This window comes from Pleurodeles waltl, chromosome 3_1 (genome assembly GCF_031143425.1).
Source record: "Pleurodeles waltl isolate 20211129_DDA chromosome 3_1, aPleWal1.hap1.20221129, whole genome shotgun sequence".
Lineage (NCBI taxonomy): Eukaryota > Metazoa > Chordata > Amphibia > Caudata > Salamandridae > Pleurodeles > Pleurodeles waltl.
Genome location: NC_090440.1, coordinates 171,055,303 through 171,079,839, shown reverse-complemented (window position 1 = coordinate 171,079,839; position 24,537 = coordinate 171,055,303). Strand labels below are relative to the sequence as shown.

At 43.7% G+C, this 24,537-nt stretch overlaps 1 protein-coding gene across 2 annotated transcripts in view; it reads left to right on the top strand.

Annotated features, from left to right (window-relative positions):
• Positions 1 to 24,537, top strand: part of LOC138283889 (tetratricopeptide repeat protein 24-like) — a 304,911-nt gene that overhangs the window by 56,333 nt on the left and 224,041 nt on the right. For both annotated transcript variants that reach the window (XM_069222092.1, XM_069222094.1), the window contains exons 3-4: positions 15,432 to 15,647; positions 20,230 to 20,358. In XM_069222092.1, coding sequence (XP_069078193.1) covers positions 15,432 to 15,647; positions 20,230 to 20,358 — 345 coding nt within the window. The remainder of the gene's footprint in view (positions 1 to 15,431; positions 15,648 to 20,229; positions 20,359 to 24,537) is intronic.

Here is a 24,537-nt window from a genome sequence, read left to right as displayed (position 1 = left end):
TTAACATTTGCAAGTAGTTATTGAACTTGGGACACTGAATATGATCTTTGACAGCATAAAAAGAATCTTCATAGCAGTAATAATCTTCAAGTAATTCTAATTCAGTAGGCCAAGGTTTGAACAGTGGAAGAAGTACTAAATAGAAAAATTCTCTTTTCTCAGAAGTTTGACAGCTAAGTTTCCGATGGTTAATTACATTTTGTTTTTTCATGTTGCATTAAGCATCAATCACATCCACAAACTGCATATTTTCCTTCAATGTGTTGACTTACATTACTTCTATAGCTGTAGTTTTAGCGCTGGTCCAGCAAAGCACAGGGAGGCCCATAGGCTAATGCACTAGCATCACATTAACGCCTGCCCTGAGCCGGCATAAAAAAATTATACTAAAATGGCGCAGTGAAATCTTGTAAATGTCACTGCGCCATATTTTTTGGGCCTCTCTGCGGGGGACCGCCCCTCTTGCTTACATTCTACCTGGTGCAGGTATATTGTGTCCCAAGGGGTTACAAAGTGCCACAATGCTTGCATTGTGCCACTTTGTAAATATGGCGCAAGGTGGGGGACTGCTTAGCACCGCCTTAATGTGAAAAAAATAACACTAAGGCAGCACTAGGGGCTTGTAAATACGTCCCTAAGTGTTTTCAAATACCAACTCAACTTGCAAGCTCAAGCATGCACAAAAAATATTTAGTACTATATTAAAAGTATGGTTGTAAATCTTGTACTTTCATTCATTCTATAAAATAATACATACATTAATACATATCTAATAAAATTATCAAAACCTCTCTGCCTATCCCGACTTAAAATACTTTTATGTATATCATATACACTTATATTACTTTTATTTACAAACACAGCTTGGTGTATAACTAATCGTGTAATTCACATACCTATTCCTAGCTTTCCTAGCTTTCACTGATAGATTAAACGTTGTCACAATATCACTTCCATTCTTTTTTTGTTATAACAATGAAAACTCAGAATAAGAATGGTAGCCTACTCTTAGACTAAGCACCCAGTAATGGCAAACTGTTGACCTTTACTCTCACTGATACTGTCCTAATTAACTAATCACAAACTGCTTTAATCTTCATTGTATGTTATGCTACATCTGAATGCCTCGTGACTATTATCCCTTTCTTGCCTTCTTTGGTAATAAGCCCAATCTGCTACTGTGTGCTCCTGGAGTCGCGGCTTCTTTGTGGCCACCAGCGTGGACCCCGTGTAGCCTTGCTACAGAATTGCGACTCCAGTCGGGGGTATAAAAATATATTTCCCATTATTTTTTCCACAATGTCTTCAATATTTTACATGCTTAGATATCAGTGAATTGGAAAAATGATTCTTTATATTTCTTTGTATAAGATAACATCTTTTATTTACAAGTGTATGTCTGAGTCTGTAAATGGGTCTGTGAGTGTCTGAAAGGGTCTGTGAGTGGCTGTGAGACCGTGTGAGTGGGTCTGTGAGTTGGTGTCTCAGTATCTAAATGGGTCTGTGAATTGGAGAATGAGTGTGTCAGTGGTTCTCTGAGAGGCTTTATTAGTATCTGTGGGGGTCTGCGACTGGGTATGTGAGTGTCTGAGTGGGTTTGTGACTGGGTACATGAGAGTGTGAGTTGGTCAGTGAGTGGTTTTGTGGTGTCTGAGTGGGTCTGTGAGTGGGTGTGAGAGTGTCTGAGCAGGTCTGTGAGTGGGTATATCAGTGTCACTGGTACTGTGAGTGGGTGCTTGAGGGTTTGAGTAGGTCTGTGAGTGGGTGCTTGAGGGTTTGAGTAGGTATGTGAGTGGGTGTATGAGGGTCTCAGTGGGTCTCTGAGTGGGTGTTTAAGTGTGAGTGAGTCTGTGAGTGAGTACATGAGTGTGTGCCTCGGTCTGTGAGTGTCTGACTGAGTGTCTGAGTGGGTCTGTGAGTGGGCGTATTACTGTCTGAGTGGGTCTTTCAATGTGTGTATGAGTGTCACTGAGTCTGCAAGTGGGTACTTGAGTGTCTGAGTGGGTTTGTGACTGGGTGCATAAGAGTCTCAGTGGGTGTATGAGTTGGTGTAAAAGTGTCAGTGGCTCTGTCAGTGGGTGCTTGAGTGTTTGACTGCATCTGTGAGTGGGTATCTGGGTGTCTGAGTGGGTGTGAGGATGTAGGTGAGTGTCTGACTGGGTCTGTGAGTGGGTGTGTAAATATCTAAGTGGCTCTGCGAGTGGCTGTATGAATATGAATGGGTCTGCGAGTGGGTGCTTGAGTGTCTGAGTAGGTCTGTGAGCGGGTGTGTTAGCCTATCAGACCTTATTAAGTAAACTTACAAGGGGAGGTGAATAGGTTGATGAACCTTTTGACTCACAATTAAGATGTTCTGACCATAACTCCTGTACATGCAAATCAATGATCAATAACCAAAACACAATATCAATAATCATCAATAACCAATAACAACATTAATCAATAGAGTTAGTAATTGTCACGCACCATGAGCTTTCATCCATGAATAAACACACCTTTTAGTGAAAGTTAGAACATTTTGTTCACTATATTAACAATGCTAAGGTCATGTAGATTAATCTCAAAATCAAATGAAACACATACAGGAACAATACTGGCTGTCCAAAGCGGCGGGAAAACGTAATATAAACAAAGCTTGAACTACAGCACATTCTAAAGTTACAGTGCAAATTTATAACAAAGTAAACTGCGTCAGAGTGATTACATACATTCGAGTTCAGCAGAGAAATTCATCAAGCAATATTCTCTTTTAGCAGAATTTCATTAGTGAGGATCCTTAACTAACATTGGATTAGCATCAGCATGTTGGGCTTCATGCAAAATAATTTAGTAACATGAATTTGGAAAAACATATAACTATGGCTCTATCAAAACAGTGCAGTTGGTACCTAGAAGGAAAGAGCAAATATGCATGATAATCAATATTCCAATTCATAATACCTATCATCAGTGTGGATCAGCAAGCAGAGTCAGTCTTCTTCCTCAGGACATCAGTCAATCAGCTAGGCATCAGGATTCAGCATCAAAGTTAAGAAAACGCAAAGTCTTTAAGCAAATAAAGTTAAGCACGTATCTTTTCAAGACTCACAAGAAATATTGACCTTTCGGCCAGCAAGAAAATGGGAAATGAACGTGTCTTCTCTTAGTGCAGTCTTGTTAAGTCAAAACTACTAAAACTATGTCGCAGATCCCTATTGGTCAAGGAATCGTATGTTCACACTTTGTCCAATAAAACTAAAACTTCAAATCTTTGAATTCTACTATTACTCCATTCACATGTCGTTGATTTGTTGTCCTGCAATGCCCTCATCATCCGGGTCAGCAGGTAACAATATTGTTGCAGCTTCTACTCCAGTCAGTGTCTCCATTGTTCTCCTCCTGAGAAAGTCACTCTTACACACATTGCATACAAAATGTTACATTAGCAAGAACAGCATCTTCTAGCAGTCAGTTCTCATGAGAAAACTTTTCAGCTATGAGCACATTTAAACAATGCAATTGAAAATCACAGTTTAACTTTCGAGGACAGCCATTTATTTTAATGTTAAGAAATACAGCTTGACATGAGGCCTGGGAAATAGGCCAAGACCTTTGCTAAGTTAAGGCCTACAATTAATAAAGCTAATACATAATGCATGACCCTTAATATGACATATTACTACGTTAGTCACACATATATTCAACATTCCATAGTATTAGAATATTAGTAAGTACACTTTGTGAACATTGGAGGCCACTCATCGTAATCACATTTTCAAATGTGTGCATTGTTTTTCTATGTTATTATATTTTCTACACAAATCCATTATTCAGAATTCATGAACACTCATTAACAATTTTTATTAAAGCACTAGCAGGTGCATAGGAGTGAGTGGGTCTGTGAGTGGGTGTATAAGTGTCAGTGGGTCTGTGAGTGGGTGCATGAGTTTGTGATGGGATCACTGAGTGGGTATCTGAGTGGGTCTGTGAGTGTGTATGTGAGTGGGTCTGTGAGTGGATAAGTGAGTGTCTCAGTGGGTCTGTGAGTGGGTCTGTGAGAAGGTATATGAGGTGTCACTGAGTCCGCAACTGGGTGCTTGAGGGTTTGAGTCTGTGAATGTGTGTGTGTGAGTGTGTGATTGGGTCTTTGAGTGGTTGAGTGAGTATCCAAGTGGGTTTGACAGTGTGTGTAACAGTGAGTGGGAATATATATATATATTTGCTTCTTAATCAGCAGGATTTGTGACCCCATTGGGACCTTACACTGGGGGGACCGCGCTGAGCACTGTGAAGGAGTTGCGACTCCACTATTGTGAAAAAAGGGTTTTTTAACCTTTTAAACTCAGAATGGGTACCTCACAAACCCATTCATTACCCCCATGGGGTCAGGGTACCTCTACCCTGACCCCTTCTATACATTTCCCAGTAAAAACCCATCCCCCAGGACAATTGCCAGTTGATAAAATGGTAGCCGCAACTTTCTGAACAGCTTGCAGCCACCCAATCTCAGTACTGCTTCTGGTGCTGAGTCGCAATGCTCCGCGAAGGAGTTGCAACAGATCTGCATCCCTATATATACAAATTTGTTTTCCATTTAAATACAAGAAAACCACTGATTGGATTCACACCAAATGACCAAAAGGTCGCTTTCTGGACCAGGACCTACTTTTCTGCCAGATTTGGTGTAATTCCATCCAGTCTTTTCTGCGCTATCGCTGTTCAAAATCCCTACAGAAAAATGTAATGGGGAAAAGGCGTTTTGGGACTCCACTTTTTCTAGGCCCCTGCATGACTGATCATCCCGAAATATTTGTATATAGAACCTACTGCTGGTCACCAGTAGGTAGTTATAGTTAGGACCTAGTTTCCATAGGAAATGTGATTTTTGTTTTGCTAATAACTTTGGTGCCGTTTAGCGAATCTTCACCATATTTTCAAAACTAGTTTGCCACTCACTTCAGCTGCTGCCTGGAAAGTTTCAGGGTGGTTCATCAAGCAAGGGCTAAGAATAAGGGGAAGTCCCAAAATGTGCTTCCACATGCAATTTACCATAGGGATTTTAGACACAACTACAGTCGGAACCACTGAACAGAATTACACCAAATTTGCCAGAAAGCTAGATCTGGGTCCAAAAAGATCTCCTTTTTTGTAATTTGGTGTAAATCTGTTCAGTAGTTTTGGAGTTAGAAAACAAAATGTATGTATACCACTGCAGCAGATTAGCTAATCGATACACCAGCAGTAATGCAGTGATTGGCTGGCCATAACCAGAGAGAAAAGTTGTGGCCTCCATTTTGTTCTATCGGGACTCAGTCCTGGGCTTGGTAAAAAGTCATAGAAGGGGTTAAGGTAGAGGTACCCTGACCCCATTGGACCGGTGAAGGGGTCTGTGAGGGACCCATTAAGGGCAAGAAATTGTCACAAAATGTTTTTTGGGGGGCCCACGCGAGGATCTGCGGATCCACTGTGGCTCTCAGTGCGCTCCCCCATGTAAATCCATGATGGATCCACAGATCCAGACCCCAATAATATAACATACACCCACTCAAAGCCCCACAGTCACCCTCACATCCATTCACACACACTCGCATGCCCACTCACAGACCCACAAAACCACTACCACAACCAGTCACAGACCCACACAGCCACTCAAACAGGCTCTCACACCCTCACAAACTCACTTACACACCCACACAACCACTCACACATCTACCCTTACAGCTACTCACACACCCAGTTACAGACCCACTCACACACACACCTACAGACCCACACAACCACTCACACAACCATACAGCCACTCACACACCCAATCAGAGACCCACCAAACCGCTCACACGCTACTCACAGACCCACAAAGCCACTCATACACTCACTCACACACACCCAGACACCAACTCACAGGCCCATAAAAGCACTACAACACCGAGCCATGACCCACACAGCCACTCACATACCCACTCACCCACTCACACACCCACTCACACACTCACACACCCACTTACACACCCACACAATCACTCACACCTATACAGCTGCTCACACACCCACTCACAGACCCAAAGCGTGGGGTTGGCTGCATGTGTGGGGTTGGCTGTATGTATATAGGTGTAGTGAGAACTCAATCAGAAGGTATTGGAGTGGACTGTATACATGTGTAGTGAGAATGCAATCAGAAGGTATTGGAGCAGCGCTTTATGAGCAACAGTTACACTACACAAGGTCACAATTGTTTTGCTAAGCATGGGGATATGAAGTGAATTGCCCAGAATCACAGCATGTGGTTCCAACAGCGAAACCTGAACCTGGCTTGAGTGCAGCAACTCTGGTTGTAACACCACATCCTCTCCAATGTATTCCACTAATAGGCACACATACGTCCCCCACTCCCACTACCATCTTCCCTTTATTAATTAACTTCAATTAATCTACCCCTATTCAAAACATTAGACCCTCTTCCCTTCATTAATTAACTTCAATTAATCTACCCCCATTCAAAACATTAGAGTCAATGCGTGAGTTCTCATGCCCACAAACTTAACAATCTTAACTAGTTCTAGTAGAACAAGGAAGCGCATAATACAAACCCATGTTCTATTTACCTGTAATGTTGGGTTCTGAGTTACTGCACATTCATTACCCCACCCTCCTCAATTTCCCTTTGGAAAACTTCAGCAGATCAAACACACCAATCCTTCTACTGGAAAATGCCCAACAAATACAGATACATGGGGAATTCGGTGAGATGAGTGAAGTGTATAGTATGGTAAGTAATAAATACGTTCGTAGATAAAGATAAGGAAGTACATTAAAGTACATGACAATACCATCACAACAGCCAGCATCCCTGCTTACTCGAATTCCAGCACCAACTGACAAACTCTCGTTGATGTTTAGAATCTGTCTAACCAGAGATGCCGGAATGTTGGCAGCATTCGAAACTAGAGCATTCTGCCCCAAGATACAACATCTCCCCTTCCTTAATAACCAAAGAAATAAGTATTTTAATATAAGCTCCATGTGAGAATAGTTCAATAAATAACTTAATGTGAGAAGAGTTCAATAAATAAAAGCAAAGAATTGATATTTGCAAAAGAGCTCCAAAAATAAATATTTGTTATGTTTAATATTCTTGCCAGTAACTAGGTTTCTTTGTCATGCGACCACATCTAGTAATGACACGTTCTATAGGTATTCCTGTCATTACCTGGAACTGAATTTACACCATGAGCATCCGGCAAATCATTCATGCTATTCCCTTGTGCCGAACGGTCACACCATCTCGCATGCATCATCGGTAATAACAACGGTTCATCGTTCATCAATTTTTTGGGCATGACATATTTTTGAATGCTCTCAAGAACTGCTAAATTGTTTTCTGCCCACTATCTCTCATCTGCAGAGGAGCGTGTTATTTTTACAACTTGAAATGGACCAGTAAATTGAAATTGCACTTTTGACTTTCTTGTTGTCATGTTTCGAAGCAGCACACAAACATCCTACATACACTTTTCTCTTTCCTCAATTTTTGTTTCAAAATAGCCTTTTTTTTCTTGAGCCTTACTACATTTTTATTTAAAATCTTTATATTTGCATTTAAGATAACAAATAAACAGAACATTCAGTATCCATATCCACAAGTGGAGGTGTAATTTTGTGTGTCATTTTTCAGAGAAAAATGATGGAAAAAACAGAAATAATGTGCAGAGTGGGCATCTGTACATGTACAATTCCTGCGAGCTAACATAACCATTCATTGATCAGGTTCACTCTTGGTAGATACAACTCCTACATGTGGAAATAGTTTCACAATTAATCAATCAATCAGTACTTCTATAGTACAGCTTATCACCAGTGGGGTCCCAAGGCGCTGTTGCGGGTGTGCTGCTCAATCGAATAGCCGGGTCTTGAGGTCCTTCCTGAACTGCTTCAGTGATGTGGACTGTCTGAGTTTAAGAGAGAGATAGTGTGTTCCATATCCGGGCTGCAAGGTAAGAGAAGGATCTTCCCCCTGCTGTGCTTTTTCATATCTTGGGAATGGTTGTGAGGGCTAGCTTAGAAGAACGGAGTTGTCTCACGGGTGCGTAGAAGGTGAGGCGGTGGTTGAGGTAGGCCGGTCCTATGTTGTGTAGTGCCTTGTAGGTGTGTGTCAGAAGTTTGAAGGTGATGTGCTTGTGTTGTAGGTCTTTGAGGTGGGAGGAGATGTGACTGTGTCAGGGGACGTCCAGGATGAGCCTAGCTGTTGCATTCTGGATTCCTTGTATTCTTGATTGCAGTTTCTTGGTGATGCCAGCATAGAGTGTATAATACACACTCATGTTTCTCATTCTTTCAGGTCTGAATCAGAGTCTGAGCTCCCAGGGTCCTTGAAAACATCCAGCAGCAGCCTCCAGGTTGCCACAGCCTCAGTGGTATTTTCTTCTGTGCGGGAGGGATGTATTTGCGGCTCTTCTGCGACCCCCCCATTCCAATACCTCCCTAATCCACATATCAACACTGGGTGCCCAGGACTCTATTCATTCAATGACCACCCTATGTTTTGCCAATAGCAACGCCAGCTGAAGGAATTTATACAACATCTTGAGGCCCTTGGGTCTCTTTAGTATGCCTAACAGGCACGTCCCAGATGCACAGGGGATATCAATGCCTGAAGCCTCTCAATCCTAGGCACCACCTTAGTCCAAAAACAATGCACTTCCGCACACTGCCAACCCAGGTGTAAAGAGGGGACATTTTTCTCCCCTCAGCACAAATATTTCACCTCCCTGTCGGGGTCTATTGTATTGAGCTGGGAGGGGGCCATATACGTTTGGTGTAGATAATTGAAGTGTGAGAGCTTAAATCTATTTTTACAGGAAATAGCCCTGACCATACTGCAAGCATCGTCCCAATCAGAATCTGCAAGTGATGCCCCGAGATACAGTTCCCAGGCTACTCTCACCCGATGTGGCTAGTTTGTCATATCCTCCCTAATTGCCCAGTAAAAGAGCTTAATGAGGTGCCTTCCCTCTCCCCATCTAATTTGAGTGAATGCACCATATCTCTTTTTCTGTATTTTCTAGCTTTGCTTAGTGGAGGAAATGTTCCTGCCCCACACTGAACATGTTCTGTCCCTCCTGAAAGGAGATAAAGACTTTCCCTGGGTATATGTCACCCGCTAAAAGACACCTGCCCTCCATCTGTCCATTGGCATATCCTGCTTGATAGATCTAAAGGGCTCAAAGTCCCACAGCTGCAGTTCCCTGTCAAATGGGGCCATTGGCAGTACTTTCTTTTCCACTGTTTCCCTTATTTGTGCTGTATGCCGTACCAGATATGGAACCAGATCTCCCGAACACCCCCCCACATCAGTAGGTGTGCCGGGGTGTCGTCTCCATGTGCGTCCCACAGCAGCCTTTTTTCCCAGTAATCGGTGTCTGTCAACCATCGGGCTGCATGCTGCAATTGTGCTGCGAAAAAGTATAACTGCCTATCTGAGAGCGCTAGCCCCTCCGTCCTCCATATCATGCTTCAGGACCCACAGGGCCACCCAGCTGTTCTTTCCCACCCATATTAGGGAAATCAGCAAACTGTTGAGTTTGTGAAAGAAGGTTTCTCCAAGGGGAATCAGCGAGTTCTGTACTAGATATAGACACCTTGGGAGGAAGACCATCTAGGCATTGCCGCTCGTCCGATAACTGATAGGGTCAACATCCTCCAGAACTCAATCGACCAGGTCAGGCCATTCAGAATTCTGTCCACATTGAGATGCTGATTGGAAGCTATTGGGTGTATGACCATCAGTCCCAGATACTGGAATCACTCAACCTCCCATCACAGCCCAAGCTCGGATAGCTGTTCCAGTGGCACCAATACCAATCTCCCCAGTGGAAATAGCAAAGTCTTTCTAATATTGACACGTAAGCCAGAAGTCCGACCAAAGTCTTCCATTTTCCACAATAGGGGCACAGCCCCTGCAGATGACTGGACATAAATCAGTGCATCATCTACATACAACAAGACAATGTGCACCCTCAATTCTCCAGTTTCCTTCGCAGCAGAATCACCATTAGCATCACCACCAGTGCAAATAGCAGTGGTGAAAGGGGACATCCCTGGCAAGTTCCCCTCTCAACCGCCTAAGGTTGTACGCTGTGCTGCACGGTGTCATGAATCCACACTGGTCCTCGTGTACCAGGCCATGCACCACTTCCTGTAAATGTTTTGTCAGTAATTTACAGAGGACTTTGACATCAGAGTTGATCATAGTGAGTGATCTGTTTGAGGAGAGGTCCTCAGGGTCTCTGCCTTGTTTTAGCATTATGCATGTAATGCCTTCATGCATAGTTAGAATTAAGGTCCTGGCCCTCTCTGCCTCCAGGAAGACCTCTAGAAGTTTCTCCGTTACGGTTGTAGCATAGGCCTGAAAATATTTGACAGGGAAACCACCCCTCCCAGGGGCTTTTGCAGTATTTAGCTCACAAAGAGCGACCCTCAGTACCCCCAATGTGAGAGGCTCATCGAGGGAAGTCACCTCATCAGGAAGGAGGTGCAGCAGGTCAAACCCTGCCAGGAATGCCTCCTCCGCATTCAGATGATCATCCTCTTCAGGGCAATAAATGCCTTGGAAGTATGTCATAAGGACCTGGAGGATTTCCTGTTGGTTAGTCACCTATTGCTCACCTGGCTTTTGTAAATGAAGTATGTGGGGGGGGGTATCAATTTCACGTTTCATTATCCAAGCCAGAAGCCGGACAGATTTATTGCCTTCCATATGCTGACAGTGCCGGTAAGAGGTGAGAGTGTATTTGTCCAGGGATTCCCGTAATTCTGACAAGGAATGCAGGATACCTAGCACCTCTCAATGTGCAACTGAGAAGATAGGCTCTGCCTTCTGAAGAACAGCCAATTGTCGCTCCCAGTCCCCAATATCTGCTAACTGTCTCCAGACCCTGAAAGTGGTCCCTATGCACACCCCCTGCATCACTCCCTTGTGGGCGTCAAATTTGATAGCTCTGGATGCAAAAATGTCCCTGTTGCGCTCCAGGTAGTCCTGAAGTGCGAAGACCAATGTCTTCCTGCTAGCAGGTTTTTTAAGGAGCCCAGGAGGCATGCACCATCGTCTGACACCACAAGCATCTGCCCCCCCCCACTGTATCTGAAGTAGCACCGGTGGATGATTAGAAAGGAACCTTCCCAAATGGTCAACTCTTTTCAGCATCACTGGGTCTGCCCCTGCCAGGAGTAAATGATCCAATTTAATATACATGTTGTGCATAAGGGAGTGAAATGTATATTCCCACTTCTGAGGGTGAAGACGCACCAGCAATCAAGAAATCCCAAATAATACACTCTTGGCCACTAATGTATGTTTTCAGAGCTGGTACCGCTGTAAGCATTTTCTTTATCTCCATAAAGACCTCTGGTTGCCCAGTTTCCCAAATAAATGTTTCATTCTTCTTGGGCAATTTTTTAAGAGGCACCATGATAAGGGCATAATTACCCACAAACCTTGAAAAATAGTCACATAGACCTATGAACAACTTCAGATCATCCTTGTTTTATGGACAACATACTTCTCTCAAGGCTCTAATAACGTCATTCTTAGGTTTTATCCCCTAAGTTGGTATAGTATGACCCAAATACTTCACAGAATCAGTTCGAAATTAGCATTTATCTTTAGCAACTGTCATGCAATGTTCCTTCAGGATACTTAAGATTCTGTTAAGAATAAAATTATGCTCTTCCACTATGTTAACCATAGGACTTGGTGACAGGCCGCTTTAAGATGTACATTACTGAAAAACTTTGCACCATCTAAAGTGGTTAGTAGTTTGTGAATTTTAGGCAGCGAATGACAATCTGCTCCTATGTTTTTATTCAAAGATCTCAAGTCAGTGCAGAATCTGATTTGTTATTTTTTCTTTTTAGCTATAACTACAGCACCCACCCACTCCACTGCATTCACAGGCTCAATTGTCTTATTTTCTTAAAGTTGCTCCAAGTGTTTTCTGAGATCCTCTCATGCATAGAGGTACATCACGCCCTTTATGTGCAACTGGCACAACATTTTTCTTCAAATAATTTTGTTTTAAAACCCTTTCACTATGCCACTGTTATCCACAGACACCTATGGATACTTACTCAGTATTTCTTCTATATCTTCACACTGACCAACATTGGGTCATACTATAATGGGTAGCCGCACCAGGTTTCAATATTATACGCAGCCTATCTTGGTCAATTCAACCCATGCTATCACATCCATCCACTGCAACATATATATTCGTAAAGATAGTTCTACCCAAGAAACATAGCATACTTTCAAAATGGAACCACCTTAGCAACACGTCTCGAACCACCCTATACCTTTACAACGCAACCCGACCCACATATGCGTCTTTACAATGCATTCCTTTACCACGCAAGTCATTACAACAACTTGCCTTAGGCGAATTGTTGTTGGACTGTTGTTGGACTTTAAGTCCAACACTTTCTCTACTGTAGCATAGACTGGAGTTGGAACAGTAAATTATACTATTCCAAAGTCCAGGGCTTTCTCCAAGGTAAGTCGGTGTAATGACTTGTGTGTTAAAGGAATGCGTTGTAGAGACACATTCGTGGTTCGGACCACATTCTTAAGGCAGGTGTAGTAAATTCCGGTGTTGTTCCGACACACAACCTTTCTAAATACACCAATGTTTCAATCGCTGTATCACCGTAAGCAACTGTTCTGATATCTGCTTTCTGCAATATAGTATTTTTCCACAAAGAGTTGAACATGACCTCTTAGACCATCAACGCAGGTAAACCTGAATCAGCCATGATCTGCAAATCCCTTCGCCGATTCTCACTTTAGAAAAGGTACCATTTTTGTAAACAAGCGTGTCAGGATCACAAGTTGTAACAGTCAGTTAATCACTTGACTCAGCATTTACATTTAAAGTTAAAATGGTGGTTTCATGTAAAGTTGAAGATGCACTGTTTACACTCTGTTCCTCAGCTTCTGAAGGACACATGACCCTCATATTGTCAACCCCTTTGCAAACCCTCCTGAAATATACAATTTTCTTACCTTGGGTAGTACAATACATACTGTTGCCCAAATGACTGCTAGATCCACATCTATAGCAATGTAGACTCTTAGATGGCACTTTAACATATTTTGTACCTACAACTTGAGTTTTCTTTACTGCATTCACACCTACACACTCTGAATTAGTAGTACCAGTGAGCACTTTTACTGACTCGACCGAACGTTCTATTCCTTTAGCTATTTATCACAGTCTCTGCAAGAGTGGGATTTGTAGAACACAATAAATGTTCTTGTACTTTTCTAAGATAGTCATTCAAGACAATCTGGTCTCTTATGTATTAACTTAACGTATGTTTAAACTGCCATATGCTGGCCAAAATTCTGAGTGCCGTCCCATACTGATCAATGTTTTCTCCTGCTGCTTTTTTCTCCAATAAAAATTAAAGCAAGCTAACACAACACTCGGTCTTCTGAAAATGTAATGTCAATTTCCAATGGGCTTCTACAAATACATTCCACATTCCACTGTCACCTGCATCATCACCTAGAGGTAGTACAGTTGGTAAATGATCAAAAATCTTCTGACCCTCATTGACCAGACAGTTAAATATTAATGCTAATTTCCTTTGTGGAGAAAAGTTGCTGGCATCAATGGCCACTAAGTAATTCTCAAATGCTCGAAACAAGTGCTTCCATTCTACATTCCGTTTACCAGGGCTGGGCACAAAATGTGGAGGTTGTTGGATGCTTCCTCTTCCAGACATATTTGAAACTTGAAAACTTCTCAATACTATTTTGTACGTTACTCGACATTTTTATTTTTAAAAAAAATCTTACTAATTATATCTTTTGACCTCTGTTCCTTATAAAATGTCAGACATCACATAGGAAGCAAGAAACACTCTGGTGTTTGATTTATTGCACAGTTGCTCAAACCATCTTGAGATGCATGCTTATACAGAGCTAAACCCAATCCAAAAAGCTGCTCGGCTCATGTATTGCATACAGTAAGGTGCTGGAACACAGAAATCTCTCCGGGGTGGGCTCATCCGCACCTGAATAATCTCGTCATCAATATGAAGTGTATAGTCTGGTAAGTAAAAAACTCTGAACTCGATTGTAGATGAAGAAAAGGAAGTACTCATTCCGGATTCAAGTACATGAGAATACAAGCCCACCAGCCAAAATCTCTACATACTGGAGTCCCAGCGCCAACTGACAAACTCACCACTGATGTTTAGAATCAATCTAACCAGAGATGCTGGAATGCTGGCAGCATTCCAAACTACAACATTCTTGCTCAAGACACAACAGTGAGCACTGAGTTCTGCATTTACCCATTTACCAAGCGTCAACATGGAATAGGCCTTAAAGACACATTTTGCAGTTGTGGCTCAACATGATTCATGCAAATCGAGCAAATTCAGTCCCATAATTAGCTTGGGTTTATGTTGCCCTTGCATCACGCAAGGGGGCGCAAGGGCAATACAAAACCTAAAATTATATTTACAAAGCCACACAAGGCCACCTTCAATGGCCCTGCTTGACTTGTTAAATGTGGAGTAACGCAAGGCAGCGTAAGTCGCTAACTGGCGTTGCTCTGCCCCAGGGCTTTGTTACGTGGATGGAGTGTGGGTGTACCCACATATCCCCCCATGTATTTTGGCACATTCACAGAAAATGTTTCTGAAGGCCTCCCTTCCAGCACAAAAATAATACTGCCCACAATGCAGGAACCCTTGTATCATGGTGTAAGGGTGCCTGTGTTGGTTCTGGGCAGAACCTTGTGTACCAGCACAGTTAGAGAGCTGGAAATCTCCATACAGTGCGTGTAGGATGTGGCATAACAGCATAAGATTCTGACTTCAGAGCTGGGGAAACCAGGTTTGAGTTCCAGTGTTGGCTCAACATCTTGTGATTCTGGGCACGTCGCCCAATCTCCCCATGCCCACAATTCAGCGCTTTGAAACCCTCATGGATGATTTTTGTGCTTAATAAATTCTGGCTTTATAGTTTTAAATACAGTGCATTCGGCCCTCTCCCTTTCACACAGCACAGCAAGGTGGCTTGCTGCATTAAAATAATAAATATGCTCCACAATGTCTGTGGGCGGCGTTCATCACTATGCACTTTCACCTTGAAATTCACAAGAAAACACAATGGCATTTAAAAAATAAGAAGTATCCTGCAGGTGTGAGATGAGCGAATAGGACGTAAACACTCATTGCACGAGGTTGGTATTTACTGGGTGTGATAAATACTGCATCCCATCCAGAGCACTCAGAATTGAGACCGAGGTGATTTGCTAAGTACATTCAACTTGCACTGTGGAGGGTTAGTCAATAATTAAATATAGATTATGCTAATAGCCATAGCCTGAAACCACGTCATTAAACCTAACACGGTGCTTGTTGTAAACATGATCTGTTTTTTTCAGTCAAACTCTACAACCACCTTGCCATTCACTATGCTGAAGTAAAGTTCTTCACAGAGGCCGAGAGCTGCCTAAAAGAAAGCATGCGCTGCTGCAGAGGGGTCAACTTTTCCAACCAGAAGATGGCCGTCCTACTGCAGAACTCGGGAGCGGTGGAGAACGCAATGGGCCAGTATGAGACAGCTGTCGCAGCGCACATGGAGGCAGCAGACTTGTTCGGTAAGGCAGATTGAGCAGCAAAAATCAATTCTAACTAAAGCGGTGCCATTTAAAGCTTCAGGGATGTGAGGAAAGTTCAGCTGTACTTATTCTATTGACCTTGGAAGGATGAAAGGTCGTGCTGAATTTGAACTTGTGACCTTCGTAATTCTAGGGAGACACTCATCTCACGGAGATACCGCACTAGAATTTATGTAAGGGGAGATTTGAGCATTGTATGCTTCACCCCTTACCGATAGCTGCTTTACACTGAGATTTTGCTGTTTATACACATATTAGTGTCACCTTATATATTAATTTAGTTATTCAGTTCTTTAGTACTATAAGCCTCAATGTTGGACAGCAATTCTAATACAATAGTTGGCATGATGGGAACAGCATGCATTACCGCCAATGGAGTAGGACACAAGCCTGATGAGCTCTCTGTGGGCAATCGGATTCACTCTCATCATCCCCAGTACTCTTCAATCGGGCGGTCAGCAGTTACAGGCCCGACCGTTGCTGTGGTGCTCGCCAGACATTAGAAACGGGATCTTACATCAATCAGCCTGAAGTGTACAAGGTGGCAGAGTGAGCAGGTCCATAGACCCGTGCACCCAAAAAAATGGTACACATTCTCAGATCATGACCTTTCACAAAGTATTGTTTGGTTAGTGATGGAGCTAATTTGGGGGAAAAGTGTGGTACATGAATCAATTTACAGCTTGTAGGGTCAGTAATATTGATCAAGTTTTGAAACACCATTATTCCAATGCGATTCATTCACAGGTCTTCTGCTGTTCATCTTCAGGTCTCTGAGCCTTCAGTAAACCTTGCTCACCCTCGGATTCCTGAGTCTCCTCTCTGCCAGTGGGCTCTGAAGCTCCTGCTCATACAGGGGGATTCTCACTGTCCATTGGGCAACAGGGCTTCAGACAATCATATTTACTCAAAAGTCTGGCGTCCATTCACTCCCAATAAACTGGATCACCTTTTCATCCTAAGATGATAATGCTGTTGTTTTTTATCAGTGGGTTCCAAAGTATTTACACTCCCTCAGGGTCCTTAAGCTCAGTTCCACTCTCAGGTAACCAGGACATTTCCTTCTGGAGGTAACTGCCTGCGCTTTACAAATCCCGTACTCAATCAATCAATCAGATCCTCTGAGGCTTCTTCAGCACACTTCATGCATGGCTGGCTGTGACAAGGCTTAAACCCAGTAATTGCAATAGGGACTCCTCTAGCAGAAATTGTCCCCTTCATATAATGGATGCTAGACAATGCACCATACCCTCTTGAAGTCTTTATCAGCAACCTTTGAGGGTGGTGCAGAGTTAGCTCATTATCCACTTTTTGGTCCATTACCAAGATACATCCCTTCATGACAAAAACATCTCTCTTGCCAGAAGAGTGAAACACTGAGAGAGAAAACATAATCAAGGGGCAAAATATAGGAAACTGGGGGAGAAAATGTAAGAGCTATGGCAAGCAAATACATATGTGAAGGGACTTTATAGTAGGAATAGAAGGAACAAATAGAAGGAACAACTAGGAACAATTACAAAGGGAGCAGCCCAGGGGGTGCACCTGACTTAAGAAAAAGTCAGAGGCCGGAGTAAAAAAAAGGCAAGGGCTGACAGAAATCTCTAGAAAGCAGCACAGGAACAGGACATGGGCTTTGGCTGAAGCCAGGCATGAACGGGGCAAGAAATCAGGCAGCAAGAGGTCTGGTACATAGAGAATCAAACTTCAAGGGGAAACCAAGAAGCTTCAGCAAATGGCATCACTCTTGCAGGTTCCTGCTTTATCCCTTTATGACATTTTGTCTGCCTTTATTTCCCCCCGTCTTTCCCCTTTGTGTGTTTTGCTCTCTCTTGCTACAGGTGAAAGTCTGATGTGGGAAAATAAATGCTGGTCTCCAAAACTAAGAGGTGGTGAACGCCACCTGCAACCACAGCCTCAAATTAAGCACAACACTCTACTCCAACATTTTCCACCAATTCATAAGTATTCCCACATAACTGTACAGTTTTTTTGTGCAATTTTCTCTGATGTAAGGTCTAGTGAAGCCTTGGCTCTCAGTCCCCATTATTGAAATGTAGGGCCCTACCTTCCTCATCCTATTTTAAACAATTGTCGGGGTCTCAAGAATGTTTAGTTCAAGTGGGTAGTTTTCCATGGCTCCCTTTTTTGGATCTTTTGAAAAAAAGGTGATGGGACAGTCTGTCTGTAACTACAAAAAGCCAGGAGCAGAATGTCTTGTAAAAACACCTAAAATCATGAAACTTCTTAGGTCTCAGCACAAGAAGTCTGGTATTTGTGGTCCAATGGTTAGCTTCTGATGGCACATGCTTTTGGGATTTGGGAGTGGTTCAAATTTGTCCTTCCATTGTGAATCAATTCAGGATGCTTATGACCAGGATCTGAACTCCAGCAGTGCACCTCAGCTTCTGTAAATAAATCATATTGACAATTTCACTTATTGCATTGCTACTGTCCAAAGAGTCTCTTTACACATGTACAACAGCCCTCTTGTTAGGAAGAGCACATGGGTCTGCAGATTTTTCCTCAGTTCCAGTTTCAACGAAACCTGGCCCATGAATGTCAACTAGAGAGCATCAGAGACATCCCTGGTATGTCCTTTGGGACCACAGACATTGCTCTTGACAACCATTCCCAGATGTGTTACACATTCCCTTGTGTATTTGAAGCAAAACTGCATGCTGTGAAAATCCAATTTATTGAAAAAGTAACGTTGGAAAAAAGGTTTCCATTTCGGTTCTCATATTGAATTTTTTTTTTCAATATGAGTTATTTTAGAAGGCCAGAGTAACTTTGGAAATACGTTAAATGAGCTTTCTTTGATATTTAAACTTGCAGTCATGTTTTCTTGACAGTGCAGGGCTGTTGTCTATCTTGCATTCAAATGGGGTGGATCGAAAGGTGGACATAGAAGCTTCAAAAACATGTCCCATCTATTACTATGTTTTTGACTAGAACGTTGTACATGGTTTTAGAAATCCTTGTTTTGTTAGTACGCACTGCACTGTAGACTAGTCTGAGTAATATCTACTTGTGGCTTTATTTATACTCATTTTTTAGGTTGAGCGTGCAAGCGCTCTGGCCTGTTGTAATCTATCTGTGGGCTTTTAACCCCACCCACCACATGCCTCTTTGGGGCAGTTTTGTTACCGCCTTGGCCATCGACCTTGTTACATTGATAATTGCACGTTCGCCAATACGTTTGACTGCGAGCAAACTTCTTTTTCCTTTTGTGTCTCTCCTTCGCGCTCATGCTTATGGTGGCTGTGGTGCTTTGAATCAGCTTGCTCATGTCAATTGTTTTATTTTTAATTTTCAATTTATGTGGCAAGAAAAGTCCAGTTAGGAATTTACAATGCTAGTAGCTCTAACTCGAGCAAACGCGAGACCCACTGCATTGCCAATGCTTGTTATAAACAAGGTGCAGGTATGTGCTACATTCCAGTAAATTTATCATTCTGTCTGTCCTGCTATATATTTGCACCAAATTCCAAAAGAGAGTAATACAGTGATGTTTAGGCCAGTCATACTTGCTATTCTCAATGAAGGTGCTATTTCACAATGCATTTTGTTTCCATTTCCTAAACACCATTTTAATTGAGGTAGAGGGATATATTAACCATGTCTCATGCAGGTGATGTGTGGGGTAGTAACTCAGATCCTTCCTCTCACAGAAATCGCTAACAGTTCTTTCAACATTTCTCTTTCGAAATCTGTAAGAAGAATCCCTACAATGGAGAAATCCTGAGGATGCTCTTTCACAGGTCATGAGCTGTCAGTGTAGTGTCAGTGCCTATGATGGCATCAAAGCCAAGTCACATGATATAACTTTCTGAGATGACATCGAGTTAAACATTCACATGATGTTACTTACGTGTAATGTCATCATTCGGCCAAAGGATGTGTGATGCTACTGCCACTACTTATGAGCTTTGGTAAATCCACTTCATTAGCTGTCTCTGAGGAAGAGTCTCGATTTGGGTCAAGTGATATAAAATTCTTACCCCAGTTGTGCGCCTTGAGGGAGACCCCTGCCCTGACCATTGCTCCCTGTTGTGTCAGCATCCATTCACAAAAACCCAGTTGCACCTAGTCAGTGTGGGATAGCATTTATTTCCATGGGGCAGCAAGATGGCGCCTCAACCCCAACTGAAGTGCTTCTTTCAGGGCATACCTAATCCCACCGGGTCTCCTTAAGTGCCATCCAGACAGCCCATGCAGTGCCCCCTTGCTCCCAGCACCTTGCAAAGATGGCAGAACACCGACTTCAACCCAAAAGTGTGCAAAACATAGCTCATAGCCTTCTGCTTGGCCTGGTGTCCAGAGTGTCAATCCAACCTGTTCCTTAAAACTGGAAATTCATTAAAAAATACTGTTTATGTAACATAAACATAAGATGTGTTGCGGGTTGGGGTGTTAAAATGAAACACAAACTCAGTGTTGTATCGGACACATGAACTGAACACGGTGTCGCAATTGTGCTGCAGATAATGTGTCATGCTATAAAACCTGCCATTCCCTCACACTGCTTATCCAAAAATATATTGCATTCTTCTTTCAGGTATTTTGGGAGACAGGAATGCACAGGGGCAGTGCCTGTGTAATTTAGCCTATGCTTACAGTCAGCTGCAAAACTACGACAGGGCCCAGCTCTACTACCAACAAGCACTGCATTCATTTGTGGACGCAGGTAAGGGAAATGCTGAATATAAATCATGTATATACACCATTGTTGAAATGTAAGACTTCCTGCAGAGTAAACTGTTACCCTATGCCTGATGAACAACTCATGCGATCAAGCAGCTTGGCAGAACCACACGTCCAGTGTGTGCTTAGCAAACAAATGTTCCAATTTAAGTAACAAGAACATCTACTACTCTATTAATGCCAACTGTAAATGGGTATAATTATCTTTACAACTGACACAAGAACACACTTACGGGCCATTCTAAACAGTTATTTGAGTTATGACACCTACTGCTGCATAAAAGTCAAATCCACATTTGTCATTCACTTGCAAAGGGAGTATTATTTTTCAAGACATTTTCCATCATGAGCAGAATAGAGCAGGCGGGAACTTCCCACATCTTTCCTGATTTCTTCCAATGCACAGATCATCAAGCCAAACCCAGTTGGGTGACATGCATTCATTTTATTCTTGTGGGAGAGGGATTCCCAATATCATTGTTTCTTCCCATACCAAAGTGATGTAATCCTTTTCCTATGTTCAAAGTTTTGACAAAATGGGTAAACCCACCATTTTTGCAATATTTCTCAGATGAGTACCTCTATGCCCAGGCACATATTTAATCTCAGAGAAACTTCAGTCTCACATGATCAGGTCAAGGCGCATGGTTGTATGTGATTTCATGGAAAAACGATTTCACGGAATACCATTACTAGAAACCATTTCACTTAAGCCATTTAATAGAAATTATCAGAATTCATGGTATTCACCAATTCATAGAAAGCAATTCATAGAATATCTTTTTGTTCGAAATTGGCTTTTGCATGCTTACTTTTTAAGGTGTAAATAGAGCGCTCCTTGAAACATAACTGCCCTTACTACCCCTGCACCCAACCCATACCTGAACCATACAAACCTTCATTTCCTCTAAAATCCACTCATTCCTGAGTCCTGAAACCCCCTTTTTATGCCTAATCCGCATCCATCTCTGACCACTTAAAACCTCTTACCACGCCCAAGCTCTACCCACCCCTGAACCCTAAAAAAAACACTTAACACCCTTGAACACTACCCATCCATGACTCCTAAACCCCTCAACACCCCTTATCTCTGCTCATTCCTGAACCCTAAAAACTCCTTTCTATGTGTAAACTTCACTCATCCCACAATCCTACCCTTAAAACTCGTCACCACCCTTTACCTCTGCCCATTACTCAACCTTAAAAATCCTCACAAGACCTAGCCTCTAGCCATTCATGAACCCTAAAAACTCTCAACACCCCACACTCCACCCATCCCTGAGCCCTAAAGATATCTCACACTCCTAAACTCTACTCATCAGCGAACCCTAAAAACCCCTCACCACCCCCAAAACTCCATCCATTATTGTTACCCAAAAAACCTCACCACCTCTAAACTCCACCCATTGCTGAACCGTGAAAACCCATTCTGTGCCTGATCTCCACCCATTCTTGACTAGGGGTGAGCGGAGCTCACGGAGTTCTACTCTTCGGAATTCCGGGGAGTTGGCTAAAAACTATGTGGAATTCTGTGGAGTTCTGTGTGTGGCGGAGTGCCACCTGCCCTACTACCCTGACCTAAATGCTCCCGATCTTGGAAACGTTAAGCAGGGTCGGGCGGCCAGGGTGGTATGCCATAGACAGTGAAAGCTGCAGTTTCAAGCCTCTTGTGCTGACACAGCCCACCAGCCTGGAGTCCGCTGCTCTCAACCACACCTGCACACTTCCCTTCACCAACTGCCCTCCTTCACAAACTTGCTACGGAGTGCCAAGAACAATCCCTGTCATGTACCAGCCTTGGAGTCGCTTCCACTGGACTTACACACGGCTTCAGACCTCCCTTTCTTCAGGGCCCAGCAATAGCAGCAACAGACCAGCTCGCCACAGCAGCTTTGTATTTTCACAAAGTGCCTAGACTGGCTTGCAACTGGGCTCTAAGGCACTTTCTCAGGCCACACACTATCTGTCGGGGGCTGCCAGACTACCACTCAGCAGCTGTTGCTCCCCGGGTCTCTAACTCTCCCTGCTAGCCTCAGCACCGAACCGCATAACACCACTTCCTTTCCCAGGGACTCTGAGGAGATAGATTCTTTTCAAGTGGAGCTGTGACCACACAATTCCTTTTTTTCAAGCACAGACCCCCTTCATATGCAAATATTGTCCATGCGCAGTGCGGGCCCCTGTGTGCACTGAGAAGAGAAAGAAAAACAGGAGTCTTACCTGGGTCCAGTGCCCAGGAGGGTCCCCTTTGCCAGCGGCCTAGCTCTCTGCCTCCCTCTGCCCCTTGCTCCCGGGCTACTAAGGACAGTGAAAGGAGGGAGGCCTGGATCCAGAGCTGGTGCCAGTGCAGCCCCTCAGCAGCAGCTTGCAGCATCTCCAGGCCAACTGGCATAGTAAAGTGCAGCCCAGTTATGGACCACACATCATCAAAAAGACATAAAGTATGATACCTGGCCTCTTGATGTTAAGCCAAGAATACAAGCATATGTGTGAGGTGGTGGTTCTAACTATCTGGTCCGCCCAGATTTGTTGCTTTTGGATCACCTGGTTTTTGACTTTTTACTGTGAGGGAGCCCCATAGTTTGGGACGCACACACAGTAAACTCATGGTAAAATTGACTGCACGTGTTTACCGCCGGTGGTGCCTTGTTAAGCAAAGGCTGCTGTGATGCAGCAAGAGTAGGAGGCCCAGTGCCGGTTACACATGATCACATCTACACATGCGTGTGCACCCGTGTGAGGGGTGCACAGGGAAGAGATACCTGTCTTGCTTAGCTCACAAACTGCACCTCGGTAGCCTAGAACAGCAGAGCCCATGCAGAGTGAGTGGTGACCTATAGTAGGCCTTATGAGATGGGTGTTGTAGGAAAGTACCATCTTGCCTGGCATGTTACCCCCATATTTCACTGTATATATGTTGTTTTAGTTGTATGTGTCACTGGGACCCTGCCAGCCAGGGCCCCAGTGCTCATAAGTGTGCCCTGTATGTGTTACCTGTGTGATGACTAACTGTCTCACTGAGGCTCTGCTAACCAGAACCTCAGTGGTTATGCTCTCTCATTTCTTTCCAAATTGTCACTAACAGGCTAGTGACCAATTTCACCAATTTACATTGGCATACTGGAACACCCTTAACATTCCCTAGTATATGGTACTGAGGTACCCAGGGTATTGGGGTTCCAGGAGATCCCTATGGGCTGCAGCAATTCTTTTGCCACCCATAGGGAGCTCTGACAATTCTTACACAGGCCTACCATTGCAGCCTGAGTGAAATAACGTCCACGTTATTTCACAGCCATTTACCACTGCACTTAAGTAACTTATAAGTCACCTATATGTCTAACCTTTAACTGGTAAAGGTTGGGTGCTAAGTTACTTAGTGTGTGGGCACCCTGGCCAGGCCAAGGTGCCCCCACATTGTTCAGGGCAAATTCCCCGGACTGTGTGAGTGCGGGGACACCATTACACGCGTGCACTATACATAGGTCGCTACCTATGTATAGCTTCACAATGGTAACTCCGAACATGGCCATGTAACATGTCTAAGATCATGGAATTGCCCCCCCAATGCCATCCTGGCATTGGTGAGACAATCCCATGATCCCCCGGGTCTCTAGCACAGACCCGGGTACTGCCAAACTGCCTTTCCCGGGGTTTCACTACAGCTGCTGCTGCTGCCAACCCCTCAGACAGGTTTCTGCCCTCCTGGGGTCCAGCCAGGCTTGGCCCAGGAGGGCAGAACAAAGGACTTCCTCAGAGAGAGGGTGTTACACCCTCTCCCTTTGGAAAAAGGTGTCAGGGCTGGGGAGGAGTAGCCTCCCCCAGCCTCCGGAAATGCTTTGATGGGCACAGATGGTGCCCATCTCTGCATAAGCCAGTCTACACCGGTTCAGGGATCCCCCAGCCCTGCTCTGGCGCGAAACTGGACAAAGGAAAGGGGAGTGACCACTCCCCTGACCTGCACCTCCCCTGGGAGGTGCCCAGAGCTCCTCCAGTGTGCTCCAGACCTCTGCCATCTTGGAAACAGAGGTGCTGCTGGCACACTGGACTGCTCTGAGTGGCCAGGGCCAGCAGGTGACGTCAGAGACTCCTTTTGATAGGCTCCTCCAGGTGTTGCTAGACTATCCTCTCTCCTAAGCAGCCAAACCTCCTTTTCTGGCTA